General features: G+C 44.7%; 1 protein-coding gene across 5 annotated transcripts in view; it reads right to left on the bottom strand.

The window, feature by feature from the left end:
• The window catches only part of ENOX1 (ecto-NOX disulfide-thiol exchanger 1), a 611,845-nt gene that overhangs the window by 104,281 nt on the left and 480,434 nt on the right, over positions 1–27,130 (bottom strand). For all 5 annotated transcript variants that reach the window (XM_059684703.1, XM_059684702.1, XM_059684704.1 and 2 more), the window contains 2 exons: positions 25,788–25,894; positions 21,817–21,934 (listed from right to left, as the gene is read on the bottom strand). In XM_059684703.1, coding sequence (XP_059540686.1) covers positions 21,817–21,934; positions 25,788–25,894 — 225 coding nt within the window. The remainder of the gene's footprint in view (positions 1–21,816; positions 21,935–25,787; positions 25,895–27,130) is intronic.

Below are 27,130 nucleotides of genomic sequence, written 5' to 3'. Positions count from 1 at the left end.
AGGGCGCTGTGCTGGTGAGGGATGCCTTCGGAGCGCCAGGGTGAGGATGCCTAACCCCAGGGAAGCACATCTGCAGTGACTCCTGGGAACCTTAGCTGAGCGCCTGCTCTAGGCTCAGAGCGGCTCCCATCTGACCTGAGAAGTGCCCCTGCCCCCAACACAGGTATGGGCCTGGGGCAGCTTCTGAGACCTGCCCTGGGGGGTGGGGGCGGCTCGCCCCACAGGGTGTTACAGTGGTAGGGCCCCGGGAGAGGAGGCTCCAGGCTGGGAAAGCAGAGCTGAGTGAGGGCTAATTCATGAAGGAGCCCGGGCTGGGCAGCCCAAGTCAGCTGGGGGGAAGCAGGAGAGGGCTGCTCCCCAGCAGAGACGTATCCACAGGGGCCCAGCCGTCTCCCGGGAAAGTGCGGAGGCCGATGGCAAGGATCAGTGAGGCTGAGGAGAGGAGCTGCGCTAAGAGCCCCAAGTCCAGGCAGCAGGCACATCAAGAGGGGCATCGCCGGGACGCCTTTTCTTTTGATGAGACTTCGTTTCCTTTTTCACTTTCAATCCCTGTTTCCAATTCCAAGATGCAGGAGTACTTTTTCCTCCACCTCTGAGGTGTTAAAGATTCTTTACAGCAGTGGTTCTCAACCTTCTGGCCCTTTAAATACAGTTCCTCATGTTGCGGTGACCCCCAACCATAAAATTATTTTCGCTGCTACTTCATAACTGTAATGTTGCTACTGTTATGAATCATAATGTAAATATCTGATATGCAGGATGGTCTTAGGCGACCCCTGTGAAAGGGTCGTTCGACCGCCAAGGGGTCGCGACCCACAGGTTGAGAACCGCTGCTTTACAGGGAGTCAGATTTAAACCAAGGTAAACCCACACTGACGCGGTGACCCCTCCCGTGGCCTCGGCCTCGCCCCACCTTGGGAACAGCACTCCACCAGTGGGCCTGCTCTGCAGACTCACCCTGCGTTGTCGTAGACCTTGTCCAAAGAAAGAAGCTTTTTTTAAAATAATTATTTATTGAGAAAAGCTTTGAACAGCAACCCTTCCCCTGAAGGAATTACTCCTCTCAGATGATCTGCGGCAATGTTAAGGCCGTCACTTCTTCCTCCTTTTAACTAGGAGGTTTCTTTTCCTTTTAACAAAAGATCACTTCTAATTTCCTTCAAGAAATCTTGCCTCAGGAAGTAATTTTTCCTACTCTCCCTAACCCCCCCTAAACCTCCCCCCACACACTCCTGAACTGGAGGTTTCTACCACATAAAACATCCACTTCCTGAAAGGTGAAATGAGGGTCAGCCCCAAAGTTAAGTATGTTCTCAGTACGAGGCATTGCCCTTTGCAAGGATTAGCGACTTTTCCCACAGTCTTTACTTTATAGTAAAACACCAAATACTGTGGTAACAAAGATGAGTTGAAGAGAAAAGCCCCCCCTCCCCGCTTCAGTTTTGGCCTTATAGAAACTCTGTCTAGTCTAAATGGGAACCGAGACTTTGTTTTAAGCTTGGTGGGAAGTGATGGGCTGCCCGAAGTCTTCTCCAGCCCATATCCTCGGCACCGACGCTGAGAGTGATTGATGCACGCCTGGTGTGCCTGGCATTACCACGCAGACCCTCTCTAAACGCACAGCCAAGGGAGAAGGACACGGGTGTGAACAGCTCACTGGCATCGCCAGGCCGGTGTCTGTGCCACAGACAGCCCCCGTCTGTCTCACCTTGGGATCTCTTAGGTGAGGCTTCCTGGTCCCGTCCCAGACGTCTGAACCCGAGTTTTTGGAATGGGGCCCAGGGATATGCATTTCAGCATATTTCTAGGGTGATTCTAATGCATGCTGAAGTTTCAGAACCCCTTCCCTAGCCTTTTAAAAATGTATCTTCTTTGTTGACAGTATTACAGATGTCCCTCCCCCCCCCCCATTGACTCCCTCCACCCAGCTCCCTTCCTCTCCCTAGGTCTTCCCTGCCCTATTGTCTGTCCATGGACTTTGCATATATGCATATACGTTCATTAGCTAATCTCTTCTTGCCCCCCTCCCATCTGAAATAGGTCAGTCTGCTGCATGCGTCTATGTCTCTGGATCTATTTTGTTCCTCGGTTTATTTTGTTCACTTCCTTCCCACTAAACCACTTTATCTCTTACTCCATTTTTATTTTCCTCTCATTCTCATATTTTACTGCCTGACCTCAACCTGTGTTTGTTTGTTGTTGTTTTGTTGTCTTCTTCCCGACCTATTATTGACAGCTATCCATCCTCCTGTTACATGCCAGTGTTTCCAATCTTTTGTGCCCCAGAATCACTGAGGGGCATTTTAATAACACCGCCGCCAGGGCATTCCACATATGAGTGAGATCATGAGATACTCTTCCTTTCACTGGCTTATTCCTTAGCATAATGCTCTCCAGGTCCCTCCATGCTGTCTCAAAGGGTAAGAGAGCCTTCTTTTTCACAGCTGCATAGCCTTTTAAAACCATCCCTATTTCCTCGGGCTTTCTTTATAACCGTCTTCCACTCTTAGAATTGTTTCATTATTGTTGGACACCTGCTTTCTCTCCGGCTTTTCTAGCAGCTTCTCTGTTATTGAGAGACCCTCTCCTCTCCAGCTTTTAATATCCAACATGTCCGTTAGGAGTCTCTGCCACTTGCCTTGCCTTCTTACATTTCGTTAATCTACCCACCTGTTCCTCTCTGAAAGCCGCTCACTGCCTCTCCTGTGAGGACACTGTGACGGTATGTTTTCAGAAATCCTCAGCGCAGTCTCTCCACAACACAGTGCTCTGATCTACTAGATGTTGGGTATTACTTTTCTTCGCAGCCGCGTTTCTGGAGAAGGTTCCTGCTGCAGGGGGCTGTGGCCTGCGCCCAGGAGCGGCCCTGCAGTGCTGTGTCTGTGGGAACTCACCACCCTAGACTGAGCCTCTCACTGGAGGAGACAGGGCCGGGCCTGTGTGCAAGCTCTCCCCAGACAGCCGCTAGATCCGCTGTCTTTTCTCTTTCTTATATGTCCACGCATCCCTGCTTCCCTCTCTCACCACTGACAGATGAGCAAACAGTCCCTGGCTGTTCTCCCAGAGTCAGGAAAAAAAACACAGGGACCCTGTCCTTGGTTCTCATCACATGTCTCTGCATCAGCCTGCCCTCATGCCTTCTGTCCTCCCAGGTAGCCTCTTTCCCAACTAACCACAAGCACTTCAAGTGCACTTGCCACTCACAGGATCAGGGGAGTCCCCCCTGTGTCACATATGTCATACCTAAACTAAAAAACGACCTCCCTTTCATTTCTTCTTTGTTTTTTTTGTTGTTGTTGTTTATTATTATTATTATTGCCTATGCCAGTCACTTCCTTCCCACTAAACCACTTTCTCTCTTATTCCATTTTTATTTTCCTCTCATTCTCATATTTTACTGCCTGACCTCAACCTGTGTTTTCCCTTCTTCCTGACCTATTATTGACAGCCATGAATCCTCCTGTTACATGCCAGTGTTTTCAATCTTTTGTGCCCCAGAATCACTGAGGGGCATTTTAATAACACCGCCGCCAGGCCACTAACTCCCAGCCATTGGTATTTGTAGGTAGCTCCCCAGGTCTGTCTCATGTGCAGCCAGGGCTGGGACATCTCATTTAGACCTTCTGTTATTGCTCCAGTGTCAATTCTCAACACTGCCAAAGTACCTGGGATTTGCAGATGCCATGGAATCCCTTAATTGGTGATTTCTTACAATCTTGAGGAAACTCTCTCAGGATGAGCCTTGTGTTACTGCTGAGGCTTGGAGAAGGGACCTCATTTGCCAAGCCACCCCGGAAACAAAACTAAAATAGCTCAAGAGGCTCCTGACCTCATCTGGTTCACTTATTTCTTTGCTCTTTTCAGTGACCCTAAACTCTCTCTTCCAGGGATACCTATTCTCACTCATGTGGGCCACCTTTTCAGAGTCTTTCTAATGACGTGGCCACCCACATGACCCTCTCTTCAAAAGAGCTTCGCGGAGAGCTTGACATTCCCCAGTCAGCCCTAGAAAATGGGAATGAAGCCTCTCAGCACTTACTGCAGGACTCTTGGTTTCTCATTCATTCAGTTGGCTCCACTTCGCATTCTTCAACAGGACACATCTTCTCATTACTTCTCAGCCCCAGAGCCTGAGTACTACAAATCCTGCTCCCATAAACCTAGCATTCATCTTCTCTGAGTCCTTGGGCAGGGAGAGTGCTCATATTTTAAAATCTGTCTGCCCCTGGCCAGTGTTGCTAAGTGATTAGAGCCTTGGCCCACACACCGAAGGGTCTCGGGTTCGATTCCTGGTCAAGGGCACATACCTGGGTTGCAGGTTTGATCCCTGGCCCAGTAGGAGCGTGTGGGAGGCAATCAATCTGTCTTTCACATCGATGTTTCTCTCTCTCTCTCTCTCTCTCTCTCTCTCTCTCTCTCTCTCTCTCTCTCCTTCCCTCTATCTCTCCCACTCTCTCTGAAAAGCAATGGAAAAAGTACCCTCTGATGAGGATTAGCAAAAAACCCACACAACCAAACAAATAAACAAGAAAATTGTCTGATAGCTAAATTATAGCAATATTTCCCTGGGAGATATTAAAGCCCTCTATGTATTGATCATGATAATCTCTTTCAATTCTCCAGAAAAAGCCATTTTTGCTTTTTTGCTTTGCTCCTTAAGATGATTTGTTTTTGGTTTCTGATGAATATATTTTCAGAGAGCAATGATTTATTCTTACTAGCAAGTCCTTAAAAACCCTCTGCAAGTGCTAAATCCCCAGTTAAGTACGAATAATCAAACACTAATGCTTTTAAACACCTCTACCCCCTTTTCCAAGTGAGAAATAGAGCTGTTTGGGCAAGTTTATGAGGTGACCTTGATTGAATTAAAGAGGTCAGGGATGGAACAGATTTCAAACTTATGCTCAATGATTTTAAAGAAATGACTTCCATCCAATTAAGCAGGAATTAGCATGAAATATTTTATTTCTGAAAGGTTAAAAGAATTCCTCTGAGAAAGCAGCTCTCTTGTTACTAGCTTTTTATTGAACATGAGAGAGAAGGTGCCATGTATAGTTTTACATAAAGTGCTTTGTGAACACAGTGCTGATGATCTGGCATCAATTATACGATTCCTTGGGGCATAAACGTTCTATGGAAGGGGCAAACAGTCCAATTAAGTTTTAATTTCTATTTCAAAAGCCAAAGGATCTAACAACTTTCAATTACTAAAAATAAATAAATAAATAAATAAATAAATCAAGATATATTTTCCATCTGCAGTAGTCTCAACCTAGTTCTAGAGGAGAAAGTTTGAAATGTTACCTTACTAATTTTTTTCTTTTAGCTCCATCCTTTACTTTGAGAGAGCATGTCGTTCTTCCTGCTCTGAAGTGTGACAGAGTCTCTGATATATAATGGTGGAGCAGAACTCCACAGCGGAGTGAGGAGGGACTGGACTCAGTGGGAGTTTGGGGACTCGGAGGCATTTCTGGGAGGGGAGGCCTGAGAGGAACTATGGTGATGCTGATCTGCATCTCACATTTTGGTGCCACTGACCTCAGAGTGCCATGCAGACACGATTATATATTGGAAGGAGGCCACAGGGTATTAGAGAGAGAGAGAGAGAGGTGGGGCTTTAATTACGCCTGGGGTCCTCATCTGGAACACATAGTCAGGTCTGGGACAATGAAGTAGATGTTGTGTTGTTGTTGTGTGTGTTTCCTTTGGACTAAACAGGAAAAAAAATCCTTCAACAGATTAAAATTTCATTCTTCCTAGTTTTTTTTAAATCCTCATTGAGGATATGTTTTTACTGATTTTAGATAGAGAAGAGGGAAAAGAAAGATAGAGAGAAACACTGGTGTAAGAAAAACATTAATTGGTTGCTTCTCATACAAGTCTCAACTGGGATCAAACAAGGAGCCCAGGCATGTGCCCTGACAGGGAATCAAACCCGCTACCTTTTGGTGTACCGGATGGTACTCCCACCAACTGAGCCACTCAGCGAGGGCTCTTCCTAGTTTTAATTTCCTATCTATTCACTGAACAAATTCTTGTCCACTTACTGTATAAAATGCAATGCACTGGCCAGAGAGGAAAAGATCCTGAACTAGTCTTTAAGGGGCATAGCAGGTGGAAGGTCTTCCCATCTCTGCATGTTTTCACCCTTATTTGCTAAAACAAAGAAACAAAACAGCCCTAGCTGGTTTATCTCCATGGATAGAGCATCAGCCTGCGGACTGAAGGGTCCTTGGTTCAATTCCAGTCAAGGGCACATGGCCAGCTCGTGGGCTTGATCCCCAGTTGGAGGCGTATAGGAGGCATCCGATCAATGATTCTCTCTCATCACTGATGTTTCTAACTCTCTCTTTCTCTTCCTTCCTCTCTAAAATCAATAAAAATATATTAAAAAATAGAAACAAAACAAACCTTCTCCAGGTATAAGACAGAGTTCTGATGAACAGATTTATACAACTTCTCAGATACTCTCAGCTCTCACAGGTTTTTTTATTTTGTAGACTTTATCTATTAGTGTTGCTGAGACTTCTGAGAATAGAGAGCAGGCACTGTATGGAACCATGACCCAGTGCTATTCCAGAACAGAGAGAACTCTGATAATATGCTACTAGGATTTTTTTAGAGTAGATAAGCAACACTCTTAGATCAAAACTGAATATTAGTCTTAGAAGATTTCACTTGCTATTTTTTCCCTTAATCTGGCACTGCAAGTAAAATGATATCATGTTCTCACATACATCATGAGAATTCACTGAATATTTGTTGTTTTAGTTTTATCACTGCTTGGTATTATGACATTGCTTAAGACAACTTAAGGAGGAAAAGAACAAAGCATAGAGAAATGAATGACTAGGATGCTCAGATCATGTAAACTAAACTAGGAAAGTCTAGGATAGCAGGTGGAGACATTTCTTAAACAACTGATTGGTAGATAACTGAAGGAAGAATGAAATCCCCTATCCTATCTCCAAAAGATTTGCCAAATAAGTTGTGCCTGAAAACTTATAATTGCAAAAATTACCCACTATAAACTTGCAGAACTTTCTCAGCATTCCAACTAATTATTGTGGCGGGGGGGGGGGGTAAAAAAAAAACACCCACATTTTTCTCATTAATTTAGAACATGGGGTGGTATGGGAGAGGACATATTACTTCTAAGATTTCTTCTAGGCCAAATCTTCTCAGAGTCTGTGCATCTCAGTAAGATTGATATTATTGCAGATCTTCTCCCATTGACTCTTATTTTAAAGATTTATTGGGAGGTACAACTCATAAAGAAAAGCCTCAGGAACAGGAAGCAGGAAGAGCACTTCAATTAAATCTTGAAGTTAGATGGAGAGTCAATAAAATGGTGATGGGCAGGTAGGTTCTCCCTGGCCCTGGAAATGCAAAGGAAACATGGGAAAAGAAGGGAAGTTAAAGGGCTAGTGCTGTAGCTCAGATCATTGCAGATCAACCATCAACTCTATGCCTGTGCTTTGAGAAATGTCCTCAGTTTTAATTTTTTACTTTTTTTGGAGAGGTAGGCAGTGGAAACATGGGTTGTGACAATATGCTGTTTACCAAAGGAAAGCATTTCTTCTTTCTCTTGCCTAAAACCATTGAGCAGACTGTTTCTGAGGAAATACATATCACCCAACTAGAAAAGGGATCGTGCCAATTTCCTGAATATTTTTAAAAGTTGGAATGAGCTTAAAAACTGTTTCTGGATACACCACCTGTGTTGAAGCCAATCTCCGGTTAGTAGAAAATACGGAAAATAATGGAAAGACTAAGCATAAGGCCCAGCCAGCTTTGTCTGGGTTGACATGTACTGAACATCTCCAGTCTACCTTTGCCTCCAAATGGCACCACAGGGCCACACACACAGCAGGCATTCAAAGTCCCTGGTGGATTTTATTTGGCAACTGACTCTTAGGATGCCACTTAAGGCATTTCAGGAATATTCTGGCACTTTTCTCCCATGAAATTAGTCATGCCATGGAAAAGTCATTAGCCTAGAAAGAAGGAAACTGGTGTTGAGTTCTAGACTTTCCATTTACTATCTTGGACAAATAACAAAATTTCTCAACATGGACTGCATATTCCTATTTGTGAAAAAAGGAGGAGGCTATACAAGATGATTTCTAAGGGTCTCTTCTATGCCTGGAGAGACTCATCATTGCCAATCTCTGTGGGTAAGAACTCAACATGTCTGGCTGGTTTAGAACTTGAATTATTTGTTGGATCCTTAATAAATAGTTATGCAAATATGATCAGCCCTTGAAATAGGGAATGGTAAGACAGTGTGGTCTAGAAAGGTAAGCATATTATGGTAAATGAAATGTGGAAATTCCCTAGTTTAAAGCAAAAGAAGGCAACCAGTAAATGTCCTCCTGATACTTGTTACTGTTCTTTACTGCTTTTGACTGTCTTCCTAAACCAGTGGTCAGCAAACTGCAGCTCGCAAGCCACATGCAGTTCTTTGGCCCCTTGAGCGTGGCTCTTCCACAAAATACCACGTGCGGGTGCGCATGTACAGTGCGATTGAAACTTCGTAGCCCATGCGCAGAAGTCGGTATTTTGTGGAAGAGCCACACTCAAGGGGCCAAAAAGCCGCATGTGGCTCGCGAGCCACAGTTTGCTGACCACTGTCCTAAATGATTGAAAATGACCAGGTGGTACTGCCCTATCAATAAGAATTTTACCATATCCTCTTAATTTAAAAATTAGTATTTAAGGTAGCTTAATTATTAAAATAAAGCAATACATGAGCATATTATGGAACTTTTTTTCAGATGCACAAAGAAGAAAACAAAATCATCTTTTCTCACACCATCTAGAGATAATCACTCAGAATTTTTTGACCTATAATCCTTACAGATTATCCCCTAACATACAAATTGTGAGTCTAACACATACACAAACACACAACAGGAATGGCCTATACATTGATTTGTAACTACTTTGACTTTGTGAACAGAAATATCTGAAATGGTCGCTAATTGTCATGGGATCCTGAGGTGGAGACAGGAGGCCATGGAGGAAGTTGGTCTTATGCACGTCTATACCTGGATGGCACCTGGACTTTTAGATGGTGAGAACCATAACTGGCTACATCTGCTGCCATGCTCAGACTGAGGCTTATTTCTATGAACTCCAGCCTAGCAAACAGCATGGTAACCTATCCCCATATTAATTAATGTTAGTTGTTTTTGTCTATGCCAACCATAACTCTTTCAAATCAACTATGTAAGCCTGCGGGTTGTACTTTTATAAACATTGTCTTTTTCCTCCACCCTCAGAGCACAGTTCAGGTTCCTCTTGAATCCCTAAAGTCCCCACATAAAGATTTGGACTGCTTTGAAGCCTCAGTTATTTCTTGTTTAACAATCACTTAGCAATGTATCAAGAGCCTTCTCCCATGCCATTATATAGTTTTCTAAACATGATTCATTTTAAGGCTGCGTATCTATACTAATAAAAGGGTAATGTGCTAATTAGAGTGGATGTCTTCCAGATGACCATCCGGATGTCCTTCCAGATAAAGCCACGGTGGCTGCTGCGAGGACCAGGCCGAGGCTCAGGCAACCTCGGGCGGCTGTGAAAGGCCCAGGCTCAGGCCGGCAGTGGCAGCAGCAGCAAGGTAATGGGTGCAGTGCCTTCCCCTGGCAACCCTGGCCAGGTCACCTCCTGCAGAGGGAGGCCAGACTGTGGCTTAGGCCGGGGACTGAGGCAGAGGCAGTTAGGGTTGATCAGGCCGGCAGGGGAGCAAGGTAGGGGCGATCAAACTGGCAGGCAGGGGCAGTTAGGGTCAATCAGGCAGGCAGGCAGGTGAGCGGGTAGGAGCCAGTGGTCCCGGATTGTGAAAGGGATGTCTGACTTACTGACAGTTGGACATCCCCGAGAGGTCCCAGATTGGAGAGGGTGTAGGCCAGGCTGAAAGACGCTCCCCCCCCGCCATGCATGAATTTCATGCACCGGGCCTCTAATCTATAATAATAAAAGCATAATATGCTAATTAGACCTGACGTCCTTCCGAACGACCTTCCAGATGAAGCCAGGGCTGAGAGGGAAACCCAGGTCCCGGGTGCCAGAGGGAAGACAGTGCTGGCAGCCGGGGGAAGGAAGGCCTACTCTTGCATGAATTTCATGCATTGGGTCTCTAGTCCTATCTGATAAAAGAGAAACATGGTAATTAGCTGTACGTCTGCTACCCTTCCCATTGGCCAATCAGGGTGATATGCAAATTAACTGCCAACCAAGATGGCGGCCAGCAGCCAGGCAGCTTGAAGCGAACATGAGGCTTGCTTGCTTCAGTGACGGAGGAAATCAACGTTCCCCGCCTGCCACTGCCGGCCTCTGAGCTTGCAGTTTGAAACATTGTTACAAATATAGAAGCTAAACAAAACCCCAGAAACCTGCTTTCAGCCAGCTGGGATCTCAGAGCTGGAGTTGATACAGTGTTTCGATTATAGAACCCAAACAAACCAGATACCTGCTTTCAGCAGCAGAGGCCTCAGAGCTGGAGCCAGAGCTAAAGCTGGACCAGAATAAAAAAAAAGAAAAAAAGGAGCAGTTGGGAGCTTCAGTCACCCGCCAGCCTGAAAACAGCCCTCAGCCCCTCACCCAGACTGGCCAGGCACCCCAGTGGGGACCCCCACCCTGAAGGGTGTGTGACCAGCTGCAAACAGCCATCATCCCCTCACCCAGGCTGGCCAGGCACCCCAGTGGGGACCCCCACCCTGATCCAGGACACCCTTCAGGGCAAACCAGCTGGCCCCCACCTGTGCACCAGGCCTCTATCCTATATAGTAAAAGGGTAATATGCCTCCCAGCACCGGGATCAGTGGAGCCGCGAGGCCTCCTGGCACTGGGATCAGCATGACAGGAGGCAGCGCCCAAACCCCCTGATCGCCCTGCAGCTCTGTGTGTGACTGGGGGCGGGGCCACAACCTTCCTATCCGCCCTGCTCTGTCTGTGACAAGGGAAGGCGCCCCAACCCCTGATCAGCCCTGCTCTGTGCCTGATAGGGGGGAGCTCCCCAACCCCCTGATTGCCCTTCGGCTCTGTGTGGGACAGGGTGCGGCGCCCCAACCCCCTGATCGGCCCTGCTCTGTGTGTGACAGGGTTCGGTGCCCCAACCCCTACCCCCATGGGCCCTGCTCTGTGTGTGATGGGGTAGAGCCATAACCTCCCCATCAGCCCTGCCCTGCGTGTGACAGTGGCGGCGCCCCAACCCCCTGATCCGCCCTGCTCTGTGTGTGACAGGGGACGGTGCCCCAACTCCCCTATTGGCCCTACTCTGTGAGTGACGGGGGGAGCTCCCCAACCTCCTGATGGGCCCTGCTCTGTGTGTGACAGGAGGAGGGAGCTCCCCACCCCCCTGATTGACCCTGCTCTGTGCGTGACAGGGTATGGAGCCCCAACCCCCCTGATTGGCCCTGCTCTGTGCGTGACAGAGGGTGGCACCGCAACCTCCCCATCAACCCTGCCTTGAGTGTGATAGGGGGCAGTGCCCCAACCCCCCAATCGGCCCTACCCTGAGCTTGACTGAGGGTGGCATCTCAACCTCCCGATCCTCCCTGCTCTGTGCATGACAGGGGGTGACGCCCCAACTCCCTAATCGGCCCTGCTCTGAGCCTGACCAGGGGCTGCACCTAGGGATTGGGCCTGCCCTCTGCCACCCGGGAGCAGGCCTAAGCCAGCAGGTCGTTATCTCCCAAGGGGTCGCAGACTGCAAGAGGGCACAGGCCAGGCTGAGGGACCCCCCTGCCCCCCGAGTGCACAAATTTTTGTGCAGCGGGCCTCTAGTATGTATATAATTAATTAACCAGTGCCCTGGTGTTAGATATTTACATGTTTCTAGAGTAGTTCTGATAATTGGAGAGTTAGGTAACTGTGTCAAGTGGCAAGGACCCACATGGCCCAAGTGGAGATATAGGGCCTCTGGGACCCAGCAGCTCTAGAAGTTACAGTGGGCTCATTGAAGAACCTGCAACACCCAGCCTGAAACCCTATAGAATAGACTCTGCCTTAAAACATCTGCCCCTCCTTCTCTGCTAGTATAGGAGTCTAATACAACTTCCTTTCTCTGGCCACCTCCCAGAAGGCTTCCACATTGTGCCCTAGAACCAGGGAGAACAGTTGCTGAGTACTTAGTCCCTCTCTGGTATCAACGACATTCACCCAAGTGAGAGAAGTGTCTCTAAGCCATTTAGATATGGGAGGGCTTACTATACTAGCTTTTAATTAGCAAACTTCAATATCCAGGGCTTCTAAGTACAGTTAAGTCTTCACTTAACATAATCCATATGTTCTTGAAAATTGTGACTTTATGTGGGACAATATACGACAAAACCAACTTGACCATAGGCTAATTGATACAAATGGGAGTTAAGTTTCTGGAGCATATTTCTGATCACAAAAACATTACCAAACTTCTAAGCTTAAATACTTCTAATATTAAACATTGAAATAGACGTAAGCCATACATACATTTAAGAGAGATTAATAAAGACAAGTAAGATCATTTTTTCCAACCCCTTTGTTCCAGTTAAGGGTTGAGGTGGCTCTGCAGAGCCTATCCCAGCAGCTCAGGGCACAAGGTGGGAACTAACCCTGGCCAGGACAGGACACCATTCCATCGCCGGGCGCACGCACACCCACATCACCCAGACGGGGACAACTTAGACACTTAACCAGTTCACCTCTCCGGAACATCACTGGGACGTGGGAGGAAACGAGAAGCTGGAGAAACCCACGCAGATGTGGGAAAACGTGCAGATTTCGCACAGTGACTCCAGCCAGGAATCATTTTTTTTTTTCTCATCAACATTATAATGAAATAGCTCTGAACAAAACGATGCTACATGAGGACCTGCTGCATCAGTATCATACAGCAGCAGGCGGAATTTCTAAGGAAGGGAAGAAAGTGATTACTTCTTTCAATTATTTTTTTTCATTAGTTGCATAGCAATGAATGTGTATGACCAAATGGAATTCTGTAAGACATTCTCCCGTCCTCATTTTTGTATTCATACCATAAATCCAGCATCTTTAGGTCTTTGATTAATGAAGCTTATGAGCAACAGTGTTAGAAATCAATATAATAGTTTTATGCCACGGATAAGCAATGCAGTATGAAAGCAGAGGAGAAGTAGGACAATGATGTTCATAAACAGCAAGTCCATCAGTAAGTCCACCAGTGTGCTAAGAAGTTGGTCCCAACATATGTTTTAATAGGGTCTGTTATTGATTCTTTTGGCTAGTGTCCCACTTTCACAGTGTTAGAGTCACACTTGAAGGTGTAACTGGAGAGGCACAGAGGAAAATCAGTAGATGCTCTCTTTCCACTACCAACCAGCTAGGTAACTACAGCTTCTCTGCCACACGCACATTTAAGGGATCTGGAACATGCTTTTGGGAGGGCTGGTCCAGTTTTCAGGATTTTAATAACCTCAGGCATTCGCTTTGGACACCTCAAAGATTATAGCATCAATTCTCATAGGTGCCTGTGAAAGAGCCCATGATCCTGGAAGGATACACATGATTTGCTCTAATTTTCTATTTCATTAACATATAAAAAGGAAGCTTAAAAAATTCACTTGTTATATAAGGTCTGTCTGAAAACAAAATCATGCAGAATTACTATGTCTGAGCTTTAAAAATACATAGAAAAGTGCTTACATAGTTAATCTTTGTAGAAGAAAAAATAGAAACCACACAGTCTTTTATAGAAACTAACACGATTTTATTTTCTTCTTTTTTAAAAAAAGTTCTCAACTAAAGACAATTTTTAAATTGAATTTAGAGAGAGAGGAAGAGAAAGGGAGAGAGAGAGAAACATCATTGGTTGGTTGCCTCCTTATATATGCCCAGACCAGGAATGGAACCCGCAACCTTTTTGGTCTATGCGATGACCCTCCAACCAATTGAGCCACCTGGCCAGGGCTATTTTCTTCTTTCTTTATTATTCATTATTAGATCTTCCAAAATGACCAGGTGTTATTTTTATATGAAAAACAGGTTTGCCTTGGCTGGTGTGGCTCAGTTGGTTAGGCATCATCCCGCACCAAGAGGTTGCTGGTTCGACTCCCAGTCTGGGCATATGCCTGGGTTTGGGGCTTGATCTCCGGTAATGGGCATGCAGGAGGCAGCCAATTAATGTTTCGTTCTCATATCGATGTTAATGTTTCTCTCCCCCTCTCCCTCTTCCTTCCTCTCTTTCTCAAAATCAATTTTTAAAAGAAGTTTGAAAAAGAAAAACAGAATTTATGTTTAACATGTTACATGCTACTGGAGGGCCGTGAGCTGATCTACTAAAAGTGCTTTCTATGAGCACCAATAGAATCAGAGGAGAGCACTCGACAAATTGTGTCAATGTTGAAAAGGGTGATCCCTATTTCACAATCAGAAATTCCTACTTGTTATTTACAAACTAAAAAGCAAAATTAGGAATAAATACTACTAGGAATTCTTTCCTACATTTAGGAAAGAAAAAGAAAACTTACAAACTTACCCAGATGAAGTCATCTAAATTCCCTCAAAAATATTCTGATTTTTTTTTCAGAAGTTGTGAAAACCACACTTAAAATCTAACAGCACTGTGTTAATTCTGCTCAAATACAACCTGAAAACATATTTTAACATCCTGTCAGAATGAGATACCAAGAGTGTCGATAAAATGACACTAAAATAAATGTAAATTTAGATTGCTGTTACAAGTGGCTGCCTGGCTCTGGGAAGATGTTGGGTTGCTATAGTATTTTCCATAGCAACTTTGCATCTTATTACATAAATATTCCCTCAGTGTCCTGAAAGCCTGCTAAGAAAACAGGATTACATCTACTCTCCTATGCAATGATCCTGCATCAACTTATCAGACGATATGCCCAGAGAACATAATAAACTGTAATCCGGTAACAGCGTCCCTGGCAGGTGAGGGGAATCCACACACTGGGGCTGTGCACCAGCAACTGGGCTGGGCCCTTGTGCTTCTGGCCATTCGGTTACACTCTTCCCAGGTCAGGGTCTGTGTGGTTCTTTCTGAAAATTGGCTGTTAACTTCCTCACTCTTCTCCTCTGACTGCCAACAGCCCAACATCCCAAGCCCTTCACCAGGCTCCCCGGGCTCATGTCACTAGGCAAGAAGCCAGGGCTAACAGAGCCCGAGTCTACTCTGCACATGCAGCTGGAGAAGGTGCTGGCCTATTGCACGGAAGCCAGTGAGAGCCCACCAGCTCCAAGCCAGTATCAAGCAGGTGGTTTGTTTGAGAACCTCCGCGAGGGCGCCGGTTTTGTGGAGGTGCAGCGCACGTGAGTGGTTACAGTGTCGGGGAAATCCGTGCTTTCCTAGACACAATGCGATTTCAGCAGCACAGATCAACTTTACATAAAACACACGGTTATGGAAAATGTGTGCATATCTGAGAGCGATGTCAGGAATAAGGCATTGTCAGGCGCCACGTAAAAATAAGATTCTAAGGGGCTAAACTTAAAGACAGTGTAGGCTCCAAATGTGAATTTACAAAACAGATGAACACAGCCTGGCTGGGCAGAAGGAACGCTTCCCTCCCAGGTAATAGCACCTGTCTCTTGCACTTAAAAGGTAAAGCAATTTACAAAATGATGATTTTATAGTTTTCAGGAACATGTTCATTATGAAGAGAGAACCGTAACGGTATATAAAATCAGGGCACTGAAAAAAATCTATCCAAAATAAACATACATTGGAATTATTTGGCAAGATTAGCAAGAAGAGAGAGAGAGAGAGAGAGAGAGAGAGAGAGAGAGAAAGCCTTGTGTTTCTGGCCATTCGGTTATACTCTTCCCAGGTCAAGCGACAACTATGCTTGTAAATGAAGCTGTTTCCAGAATTTAGGAATGAAGCAAGCTACCGAGCCCACCTCGGAAGATGTATTTTATCATCTTGAAGCTGTATTAGTTTTAATTAATCACCCTTTCTTGTTAAGCATTTGGGCTCCCAGGAGACATTCCTTTGTGGTGAAAATATAATGCTTGTCTTTAACGGGGTGGTCACTGATAGACACACACCACTGCTGGATTCCTCCTCCGGGCTGTCATTACATGTGCACACAGAAGGCGACAAACAGCTTGTCCTCCCAGGCTCCTCTCACCACGGACATGCTTGCCCTGGGTCTGCTGGTGCAGGAGCTCCACCCCGACGGCAAGTGGCGTGGACTCACTTGCCCCATCTGAATGCTTGTGGCCCTCTGCAGAGCTCTAAGCAACTCCAGAGTAAGCCTGCTCAGATCGCACTCAATTCAATGGGAAGCGTCTACCAACTGCGAGTGAGATGGCCCCGGCCCCCTTCAGTTGGCCCCGCCACGGGCTGGAGGACCCTGCGCTCCCCTCCAGCACCCAGTGTGGTGCTGGGGTGGCAGTGAGCCCGACTGTGACTGTAACCTTCCCGTTGGGCACCCTTTATGTCTATCAAAAGCACTCCTGCCGAAACCGGTTTGGCTCAGTGGATAGAGCGTCGGCCTGCGGACTGAAAGGTCCCAGGTTCGATTCCGGTCAAGGGCATGTACCTGGGTTGCGGGCACATCCCCAGTAGGAGATGTGCAGGAGGCAGCTGATCGATGTTTCTCTCTCATCGATGTTTCTAACTCTCTATCTCTCTCCCTTCTTCTCTGTAAAAAATCAATAAAATATATTTAAAAAAAAAAAAAAGCACTCCTAAGCAGGAAACAAACTAAATCAGAAAAACAGGCAGCCCTGGTGTTCAAAGAGATGAAGGGGATAACAAGAGAGAGCCTTATTATTAAAATTTTTTAAAACTAACGCTTCCAGCTACATATAAAACTATTCAGGCAGACTGAATACTGCTAATTCCAACTGAACTTAATTATGAATCTCAAATTTGACTCGGCTGGCTGAAAGATTTGGCAAATCTTTCCAAATGATTTCTTATTGAAAAATTTTTTAAAAGTCTGTACCTATGATGTGGTGCGTTTCCATGGAAAATTGACAACCCAGAAAACATTCTTCATAATTAAAAAAGTAGTTGCTCCCCTAAAGAACTCAGAGCTTAAATGAGGTGTCATTAAAACCCAAGAACATTTGTGCATTATGGAATGGTTTAAGGGTTGTCTATTAAGCAAAGGACATATTAGTTTTATTCTTCTAAATTTTGTGTTCAATATACAATGTATACTCCCTAAATACTGGATGAGGCACATACACTGGGGAAATTATGTTCATTTTGGTTTATACTGAATTTAAATTTGTGGCTTTAGAACATATGTGGCATTAGGCATTGTATTTTTATTAGGTTAACATATTTCTTCTCTTCTAAAAGCATCTCACACTGTGTCTAACCCTCGCCCTATGCCCAGGGTCCACAGAGCCTTGAACACAACCAGGTGCTTGACAGATGTTTAGTAATAATCAGAATGACGCTGGGTTTCAACTTTCTGAAGGGTAGACTATTGAGCATGTGGCACTGTATTTTGTATGTATACATGTTCAGACCATGTGGGGGAAATGAATTATCTTTGTTTAAACATACTTATTAATACTTGCTATTTAATATTCTTTTTCTTTTTATGTATTTATTTTTTTGACCTTCACCCAAGGATATGGCTTTACTGATTTGAAAGAGAGAGGAAGGGAAAGAGAAAGAGAGAGAAACTTCATTGTGAGAGAGAAACTTATCGGTTGCCTCCCATATACACCAGGAACAGGGATTGAACCCCCAACTTGGGTATGTGCTCTGATGGGAATCAAACCTATGACCTTCCAGTGTATGGAACAGCACTCCAACCAACTGAGCAATACCTGCCAGACTAATGCTTGCCATTTAATTAGAACAAATGTTCTTAGGGTTGCCATCTTCCTATTACTTATGGAAAAAAAGCATAAAGACCAGAAGAAGGGGAATATGCAGTTGAAGTCAACACACTTTGCTTGAGCGCTGGCTTGGTGAAAGGCCTGGGGCCAGGAGCTGGAGGACGACCAAGATAATAAGCAGAGTCAACGCTGTAAGCAAGGCCTTTGCGTGCATTGATTCATTGGACGCTCACAGTGCTAAGACTGATCAGGTTCTGCTATCTGAGGCCTTAAGATCTAGGACAGACTTCCTCTTTTTTCTCCTCTCTTCCTTGAGCTTTCTTGTCCTCACCCCTACAGTCAACCTGGGGCCTGGGGGATGGGGGGGGGGAGGAGGAATTAAAGAGAAAAAGAGAGGGAGAAGGAGGGGGGAGGAGGAATAGATACAGCTTTTAAAGTCTGGCTTGATTCCAGTAGGAGGTAGACTATGCAATAATAAATTGAATTTTTATCAAAAACTATCTTCACAGGCTTCAGAACAGGATGCCGATCTTCTTGAATGAATGCTTCGATAAATCTGTCTTGGTTTTCAAATTTATTAACAAAACTCATTTTCATTTTTATCATCATCTTAGTTTTGCTTCAGCAAACTGCCTTCCCTTTCAAGATCCAGCTGATGAGGAGCAGTGAACAGCCTGCCCAGAACTACTACGATATTGTAGTGAGAGCCGTGCGGGGAACTCTAGTCAGACGCGTGGTAAATTATTATGGGTGGTGAAAAGCGGAAGTACAATGAAATAGTCTTCATAACCAGAAGATCAGAGATATGTTGACCAATTTTGATTTTTTAAAAAGAATTTAGCGCAAGGTATACAAGTCCTCCCCATGATACATTGTGTCTTCTCTAGAAACCAGTTCTCCCCGGCTGCCCCTCAGAAATAAAACTGCCTGTTAGCTTTTGTCCCAGGGGACAGAGGAGGAGGAAAGCCAGCACTGGGGGACCAAACTCCAGCATCCTGCGGGGGGGGGGGAGGGGGGGCAGCCTCACCACAGGCCTCCCACAGGCCCCGCATCCCAGAGGGAAATCCCTTCAATTTCCAAGAATGTCTGGGGCAGCTACTGCTCAGAGCATCCAAGACAAAATCTCATTGTTTTAGCAGAAACGAAAAGGGCAAGGGATTCTTTAGAAGATGGAGGATTTTACTTCTATTTCAGCGTTTGGCAATTCCCGCTAGTGAATTAGAACTACATTTTGAAGAGGCCTGCTCACAGGTGCCTGACAGCTGCAAATGTGTACCTACAATTAGTGCTGGGTCACCTGAGGAGATACCACTGAAAGATCCCCTCAGGTTGCCGCCGCCCCCCCCCCCCACCCCCCGCGCCCCACACCCGGTCCCTGGGTCCCTGCTTCAAGCAGCTGTTGGAAGGAATCTGTCTTCGGCTGGGTAAAAGACCAGATGGGAATTCCTGCTCTCCGACAGTGGCCCCAACATGCAGCCGAAAGAAAAAACCGCTGCCTGCTTTTGGCATGATCTTCGGGGCCCAGTGGAATAAAAAAGGTTAGTTGCTTGCCTTTCCCTCTAATCAGTCCTGAGCTTTCCTCATAAACCACATGCCACGTTCCCTGGTCCGTCTCATTTTGAAAGCACAAAAAAGACTTTGAACTCCTGGGGGCCTGGCATTTGAACTCCAGTTCTTTCATCTTTTCCCTCAGCACTCAGTAGAGAACAGGCTGTGTTGTGCTCATTAATTCTACTGACCAAGTAACAAGCCTGGTGAAAGCTTCTGAAAGCTCAGGTCCCACTTCAGGCTCTTACCAGACGCCTGGGGAAAACCAAGAGAGGTCAGAGAGATGCCTCTCAGTCAACCTTCCAGAGAGGACACTGTGGTCCCTGCGAGGGGAGAGGTCTTGGCACCTCTGTGGATTCTTTTGCAGCAGAGCTCAGGGTGATCATACAGGGACACGCTCGCTGCCATGGTCTGTAACCTCCCCTGTGAGCCACTGTTCTCAGTCATCATTCTGGCCCTATCCTAAGCAGACTACAACATTAGACACATTTCTTACTCGGGAAATTGATTGGTTGTTTTTTAAAAAATGTCCTTTCCTTGCCAAAAAAGCCACAGGTTCAAATAAAATTTTTTCATTAACTCTATTCTTTTCTCCTACACATACCTTATTAAGTATGTTAAAGATACAAGTTTCATGTAGACCTGCCTCTCATCTAGAAACTTCAAAAATGATGAAAGCTTTTTTGAGAAAAATATTTTATATTTTTATGGGAAGATGTCATTGAGTTTAAGAAAATCACACTAAAATTTACTCTTTTCCTTTGACAGATGAAGGTGTGCGGAGTAGAAATGCCGTGAGGAAGGTGGTTTCCTCAAACAAGCAAATTTAAACCCAGTTACGAAGCAGTCCTGAGAAATCTGTAGCGTCTCACTAGGAGGCACACAGAGACACACACATGCTAGCTTCACTTTTCAGACAAAGGCTTCAGAAAAGAGGGGCATGGTGCCTTCGTTTATGCCAAGCTTCTGAAAGATATAAGATATAAATAAATGGAATTTGAGGCTAAAAGGAAAATGTTCTAAGGTGGTTGGTCTCAAACTTCAGCCTGCAACAGAATTCCCTGCAGGGCTCAAATCGCAGATAGCTGGCTCTCACCTCCACCTCCCTGACAGTTTCTGATTCAGTAGGTGTTGAGCAAGGCCTGAGAATGTGCATTTCTAGTAAGTTCCTACCCGTGGTCGGCAAACTGTGGCTTTCGAACCACATGCGGCTCTTTGGCCCTTTGAGTGTGGCTCTTCCTAAGCCTTAGGAAGTACCTTAATTAAGTTAATAACAATGTAACTACCTATATAGTTTAAGTTTAAAAAATTTGGTTCTCAAAAGAAAGTTCAATCGTTGTACTGTTGACATTTGGCTCTGTTGACTAATGAGTTTGCCGACCACTGTCCTAGACGATGCTGGTGTCGCTGGACTGACGACCACACTTCTGAGAACCACTGCTCTAAGGACGCTGAGCTCCCTCTGCTACCCCTGGACAAAGCAGCTTTCCTTGCGACCATCATTACGCCTCTGATTCTCCTTGAAAGCCCTGGAGAAACAGGGCATTCACACCACTCTGCAACCCTGATGACATGACCATTTTCTGAATCTTGATTTTGGCTTCTACCAACAAATTAGCAAAGGTCACCTGTTTCTGGTTACCCGACTCTTCCTGTTAAAAAGCTTGGGACAGGTGAGTGTTTATTCACTGGTACATATGAGGAGATAGATCAAATCTGTCATGCCTCTATTTGTCTTTTTCTTTCTTTTTTTTTTTTTTGCAACAGTGGCAACTCTGGTTCTTCCTGGGCCCTGTACACCAAACTCTTCCCCTTGGACAAGCAGTCCCCATTGGTGTCCCCTATGTGGAGTGCCCACGTCCTTGGCCTGCTTCTACAAGACCAAGGGATTCACATATACACAATTCAAGGACAGAGTTTTACATCAGTATCTCAGATGAGACGGAGTACATGAACCAAGTTCACTCTGAGCTTCTCTCCTTTTTACAGCTCAAGAGTGATGCCCCTTCCTTGGTACAAAGTGGGCCAACCCTCTGACGGCAGGTTAGGTGAACCAAAGTTCACTGGAGAACAGTCTAATTCTCCAGCGAGCTCTTTCAGAGGCTAGAAAGCTTCCTCAGGGATTAAACAATTCACATGTTAGGACACTGACTGAAGCTAGATTTTATCTGCATTGCAGCATCAGTGGTGGCTACCATATTATGGAAAAGGATTTTTATGAGAACAGGCAAGTATCCCTGAAAAAAGTATAATGGCCTCAGACCTACTCATAAAGAAACAACTGGAACCATTTAAATTACTATGTTCCCAAGAAGTGTAAAGTTCTACTAATAAAAGACACAGTCACTCAGAGATGAAAGTTTAGTATAACTCAATAAAGGTGAGTTATGTGTTCATTTCCCAATGTATATGCCCCACCTGGGATTAGGAACATCATTGAGATACCTCACGGTGTGTGGCGGTTTTCAGCGTTACCTGATTCATCGACTCTCATTTTTTTAGTTGGGCTGTCACAGTTCTCATCATCTGACATTTCCATCTCCTCTTCGCGACGGATGCCCATAAGTTGCTCACTTTGAGCATTCCGGAGCTCCTGAAAGTTAAGAGTACACGAATGTTAGTCACTTTCCCAGTGGTCTTTTAGTGTATTATGGCTGACACATGAGCACCTAGAATCTGCAGTTTTCCCCTTTCAAACATTGCCCCACCTAATCTAGGAAAACATTCTGAGGGGTACAGAAGGTGGGGGTGGAAAGACAGAATCTGGTATCGGACTTGGAATAATTCCTGCTCACCAATGACTAGTCAAGGGCTCTTCAGCAAATTATTCAATCTCTCAAGTTTCAATTTCCACATTTGTAGAAAAGGAGATAACAACATCCACCTAGCAGGGCTGTTGTGAGGATTACACAGAAATACCTATCACCATGAGTGGCACACAGGAGGGGCTCATCGCTAAGGTTTAGGAATACAAGCAAGGAAATGTTTAAAAGACTGGTCTGCTACTGACCCACTGTACTGTGTAGCTCTAGGAATGTTTCTTCACCTCTCTTAGCCTCAATTTACTCACTGGAATATTGTGATGATCATACTTTTGAGAATAAAATAAATTAATGCATGTAAGATACTTAGCCTCATGTTAAGCACATGGTTCTCCAAGTTGAAAATGCAGACCTCTATTATTCTTCCTGCAGAATAGGGGCCATGCCTGTGAGCATTTGGCCCTGCGTGATCACACACACACACACACACACACACACACACACCATTCATATATTCAAATGGTCAAATTTAAAAATATGTTGGAGGGCAAAAAAACACCAGATGGCTTCTTTTCCTAGTGTTTTACATTATGGTGTAGAGTTTATTGTTTTTGTTGTGATGGTTGCTTTAGCATCACTTTATGATCTTAGGATTATATCTTATGCCCTCCACCTATTACAAGAGTGACTGCAGCCAAGGCATTTAATTTCTTTGAGCCTTTGTCAACTCACACATAAATGGGGAATAGTAGTAATAAAGGCCATTTGAATGCAAGCGTGCCATGTGAAAACTTATAAAAATAAGGAATTACAGAATATTGTTTTATAACTGTATCTAAAAATCAGAACGCTGTAATCATGTATGTTAAATAATCATATTATTTGTATAAATTTCTATATTATGTATTTGTGAATCCTTACCCATTGTGTTCTCTTATATGTGTTTCCCCTTTTTACCTCATTTAAATTGAAGTCTTTAAATAAAGTCAAATAGTTAAAATAATTTCACTTTATAATAAACCTTTGAGTAACAATAAAGCTAAAGTACGACGAGGTACTGATGGCATGACTTTAAGCATAGTTCTAAGGCCCATTCAATCAGTGTGTGCACATAGTAGTCTGTGTTATAGGTCCTTTCCGTTGTCTTCCCTGCTTAGCTCACAGATGTGTACTGCAGCATGATGGGAAGGAAAGTATTTGCCTGGTCAACTCTGAACCCTGGGAATCACCAATACAGAGGACGGGGAGGGGGATCAGCAGAGAGGCAAGGTCCCTGGGACAGGGACACATGTCAGGGCAGTCCTGATGGCCACCAGGCTGACAGCCCAGGCCTCCTTGCGTGACATGCCACCGAGTAGAAGGGGTGCCAATCCTGCCTTAAACAACACCATGGGTATCAGAGGCAGATGTCACATGTGATTAGTGGGGAAGTTTTTAGGTTGTGGACAGCTAATTTTTCTGACAAAGAGGCCAATTCCCAAAGAGGTGGCCTGAAAATACTTAAAACAAGGAAAAGCCAGGCGGAGAGAATAAATGAGCCTGAAAGAGCCTGTTGTTTAGTCCCCACAATTAATGACAAACTGTCATACAGTAGCTGTTCTAGTGGGGGAGGGCGGCAGAAAGGAAAACAATGGGAGGAAAAAAACAAGCTGAGGGTGTTTCCACAGGGTGCCTCTGGTTCAGCAGTAAATCACTCGCACACTCTAATAAATCTGCAAAGGTGTTGCAGATAATTAACAGATGCTGTACATGGGAACGCGGAAAAATCAAGCCAATTATCAAGCTTATGTGCAACTGAGAAATCATCCACAATGTAAAATTACCAACTGGTACTTAATCAATTAAGCGACACGTCGGAGAGAAAATCAAAGGTAATTTAGAATCCTATTTCCTGGTACATCCATAGAGCTGGCGGGAGTGGCAGGGAGCCATAAAGGCTCTTCGCAGGCACAACGTCAGGACAGCATCCTTTCTACCCCTCAGCAGGGAGCAAGGCGAGCAGGCTTCCCTGGAATAAAGCTGGAACCTCGCGTGTCCTGCTCCGCAATGGAGAGGACAGCCCTGGCCCCAGCACGGGGGACGCCAGGAGAGGGGGCCAGACGTGGCAGGAAGTGTGAATTAAATCAGTAGCTGATACTTGCTGACACTCACTACTAATGCCAGCCTTTCTGTGCACAGGTTTATTCAGCATCATGCCACTTGCCTTTTTCTTAATATTTCTTTTAATCATGTTTGGTTTTTACGTGAAGGAAAAAAATAAGCAATTCATAGATTGTTCCCAAATCTGAATCATAGTTCATGGATTCTGATCTGTGTTTCATAACGCTCAATTTGTATATTTCATCATAAACTAGGGCTCTTTCCTCCAGAAAATCAACCTTAACTGGGATACCGGGGTCTCGATTCAGTGTCTGGGGGAGCAGTAGGGAAGCATCCTTTGTTTTTTTCTGGCCCCTGAAAAGTTAAAGAGAAACCCCACCTTCTCCTTACTCACAATGCTGAACAGAGGAACAGAACTGCATCACTCACCATCACCTTCTTAGGCATTTGTGAACAAAATAAAAAATGTCTTTCTTAACAATAAATTGCACTAGCACTTTAAGTGTCCCATTATTGTGAAGTCATCGGCATTCACCATAATAACAGTGATAATAAAGGATTCATTTGCTATTCATGTGGATATTATATCTAGTGCCATTGGTATTCAGCTGTAATTTAGCATTAGTTAATGGGCACTTAAAATGCTACCCAAATGATTGATATCACAGTACTTTGTGGTTCTTCAAACTCTATATAAAACACTTATTTTACAAGTGGGAGCCAAAATCATTAAATAAATAAACCTTACCTTCTATAAGTTTGGGATTTTGAAAGGGGAATATCATTTAGAGAACTCTGATATCAACATGCTAGAGATGGAGAGACATCCACATGAAAAACATTCTCTCATTAAAAAAAGAAAGAATAAGCAAACAAAGACAGTATACTTACTGTTAAAGTACAGGTTCAAAGCGTACACTACACTGTGGAGTTAAAAATAACAGCCGGACGACCAATGACTAATGACACATTTTGGCCCTTCTAGGTGTCAAAGAAGGTCAAGTTCTGGACTCTTCCCTTGGGGTGAATACTCACATTCACACATGCATTGATGCAGAGGGCAGACGTGGCTAGCCCGGCCGCTCCCTCCCCTGGGGAAGTTTGCGCCGGGAGAGGTGTGGTTTAACCTGCTGGCTAGCATAGGGACTAAGGCATTGCTCATGAGGAGAAAGCGTGCATGAGAGGCATACCTGCCATTTCTAGACCAAAGAACAAACTCTCCTCATCATGTAGCAGAACAGCGACAAAACTCCGTATTTATTAAAAACTGGTTTTCTGTTTTACTTTGCACTTCATTTCATAATCATCAGGCCAAGTAGCTTGGTTTATTTCTGAGCTCTTGGCTATGAATGGAAGACGTTCTGCTCTCCCACTGCAGGGGAGAAGAGCTCTCTGTCCTCTAAGCAGGAAGTCAGCTCTTTGCTGGGTAAGGAACAAATCTGAGCTGGATTTGGGTGACAATGAGACAGGACAACGGCAAGATGACTGCCCACTCTAACAAAAACCGTAATGACTGCAGCCACACTATTCTCTGCCAATCCAGCTGTGTGATGGTGTTTAAAAAGTAATAATAAAATCACCAACCTCAGAATGTTTTCGCCAAATGTCTATGTTCTTGCGCTGAGCTTTCGAGAAATGGTCCCAAGCTTTTTGTCTGGTAGAAGCGTTGAAAACGGCCACAATCTGCTCAACTTTGGTGAACAAGGAAGTCAAACAAGACAAGTAATTTATGTTGTGATCACTATAGGGAAGCAAAGCAAAGACACTAGGAGTCTATGGATGATGTCACAGTAGAAATAACATCATCAATATCCATCCAATTTGTGCCTTTTGTACTTACATTTTAGCAAGGTTGGGATGTCTCCCTTCAAGTCTGTCTCCATAACCTTAGGTTAAAGCAAATTCTAAGTATGACTGGGGAGAGTCCGGGGAGACTGGCTTCCATGCATTCTTTACCTTGTTTACAAATGGACTTGGTATATGTACAGACTGCATGGGCACTGGTGTTGGCCTTCAGATACAGATAGATAGACAATGTAATGCCTTGGTTGGGGGCTTAGACATGAAGTTGGGGTAGAGTGGCTGGATGAGGAAGAGCCAAACATATATCTTTTTCTCTTTTGGTCTTTATCTGAAGGAGTCAGATGTAGCTCGCTGAAGACATTACTGGGTCCAAGTTCTAAGTTGGGGCCATGAGTAGCTGTGTCACATCTCCCCTCAATCTCAGGGCCATTTTTACTCCTTGGATCCTTTTTCTTCCCCTGTTGCAACCAATGCCGCCATCCCACCAGCCCTTGGGCAGGGAAGAGAGACCAAGGCTCGCCCAACCAGCAGCTCTGCCATGCAGACCTTACGTTCACACCCTCCACAGTTCATCACGACCACATACCATTCTGTTATTTCATTTTTCACTTTCTTCAGGCTCCCCTCCCTCAGCTCCCAAACCCCTTGAAGTTCCAACTCTATCACTTGGACCTCATTTAGAACTTCCGTGGCTTGCAGGCACAGTGTTATTGGAAGAATAAATGCCAAGGGGTTGTGAACAAAGCCATGCAGAGAAATGGATGGGCTCTTAATAGTGGATGTCACAGGTGGGGCCAAGCAATTGCAGATTCAGTCTTGCTTAAACAGTTATTGATTTAGTAGGCATGAGATTAAGGAAATTATAGCACTGAATTCACCATATGATTAAACATAAACTTCTAAATATTAAGTTAGGAAGGGATAGTTAAAATTAGCTTCTCATAGATGCTATCACTCTATCAAACGTATTTTTTTCTTAAGTGATTGCCAAGGCTCTATTATAAAAAAGGACATCAAAGCTCTTCCAAATCTTCCAGGTGTCCAAAGAATGTCAAAGAGCAATAGGATAATCTGCACAGAACAACAGCTGGTGCCACAATTTTAAAAATCAGCGCACAAAATAA

This window comes from Myotis daubentonii, chromosome 2 (genome assembly GCF_963259705.1).
Source record: "Myotis daubentonii chromosome 2, mMyoDau2.1, whole genome shotgun sequence".
In the NCBI taxonomy this organism is placed as follows: domain Eukaryota; kingdom Metazoa; phylum Chordata; class Mammalia; order Chiroptera; family Vespertilionidae; genus Myotis; species Myotis daubentonii.
The sequence above is the reverse complement of the archived record's forward strand: the minus strand, read 5'-3'. Positions and strand labels throughout refer to the sequence as shown.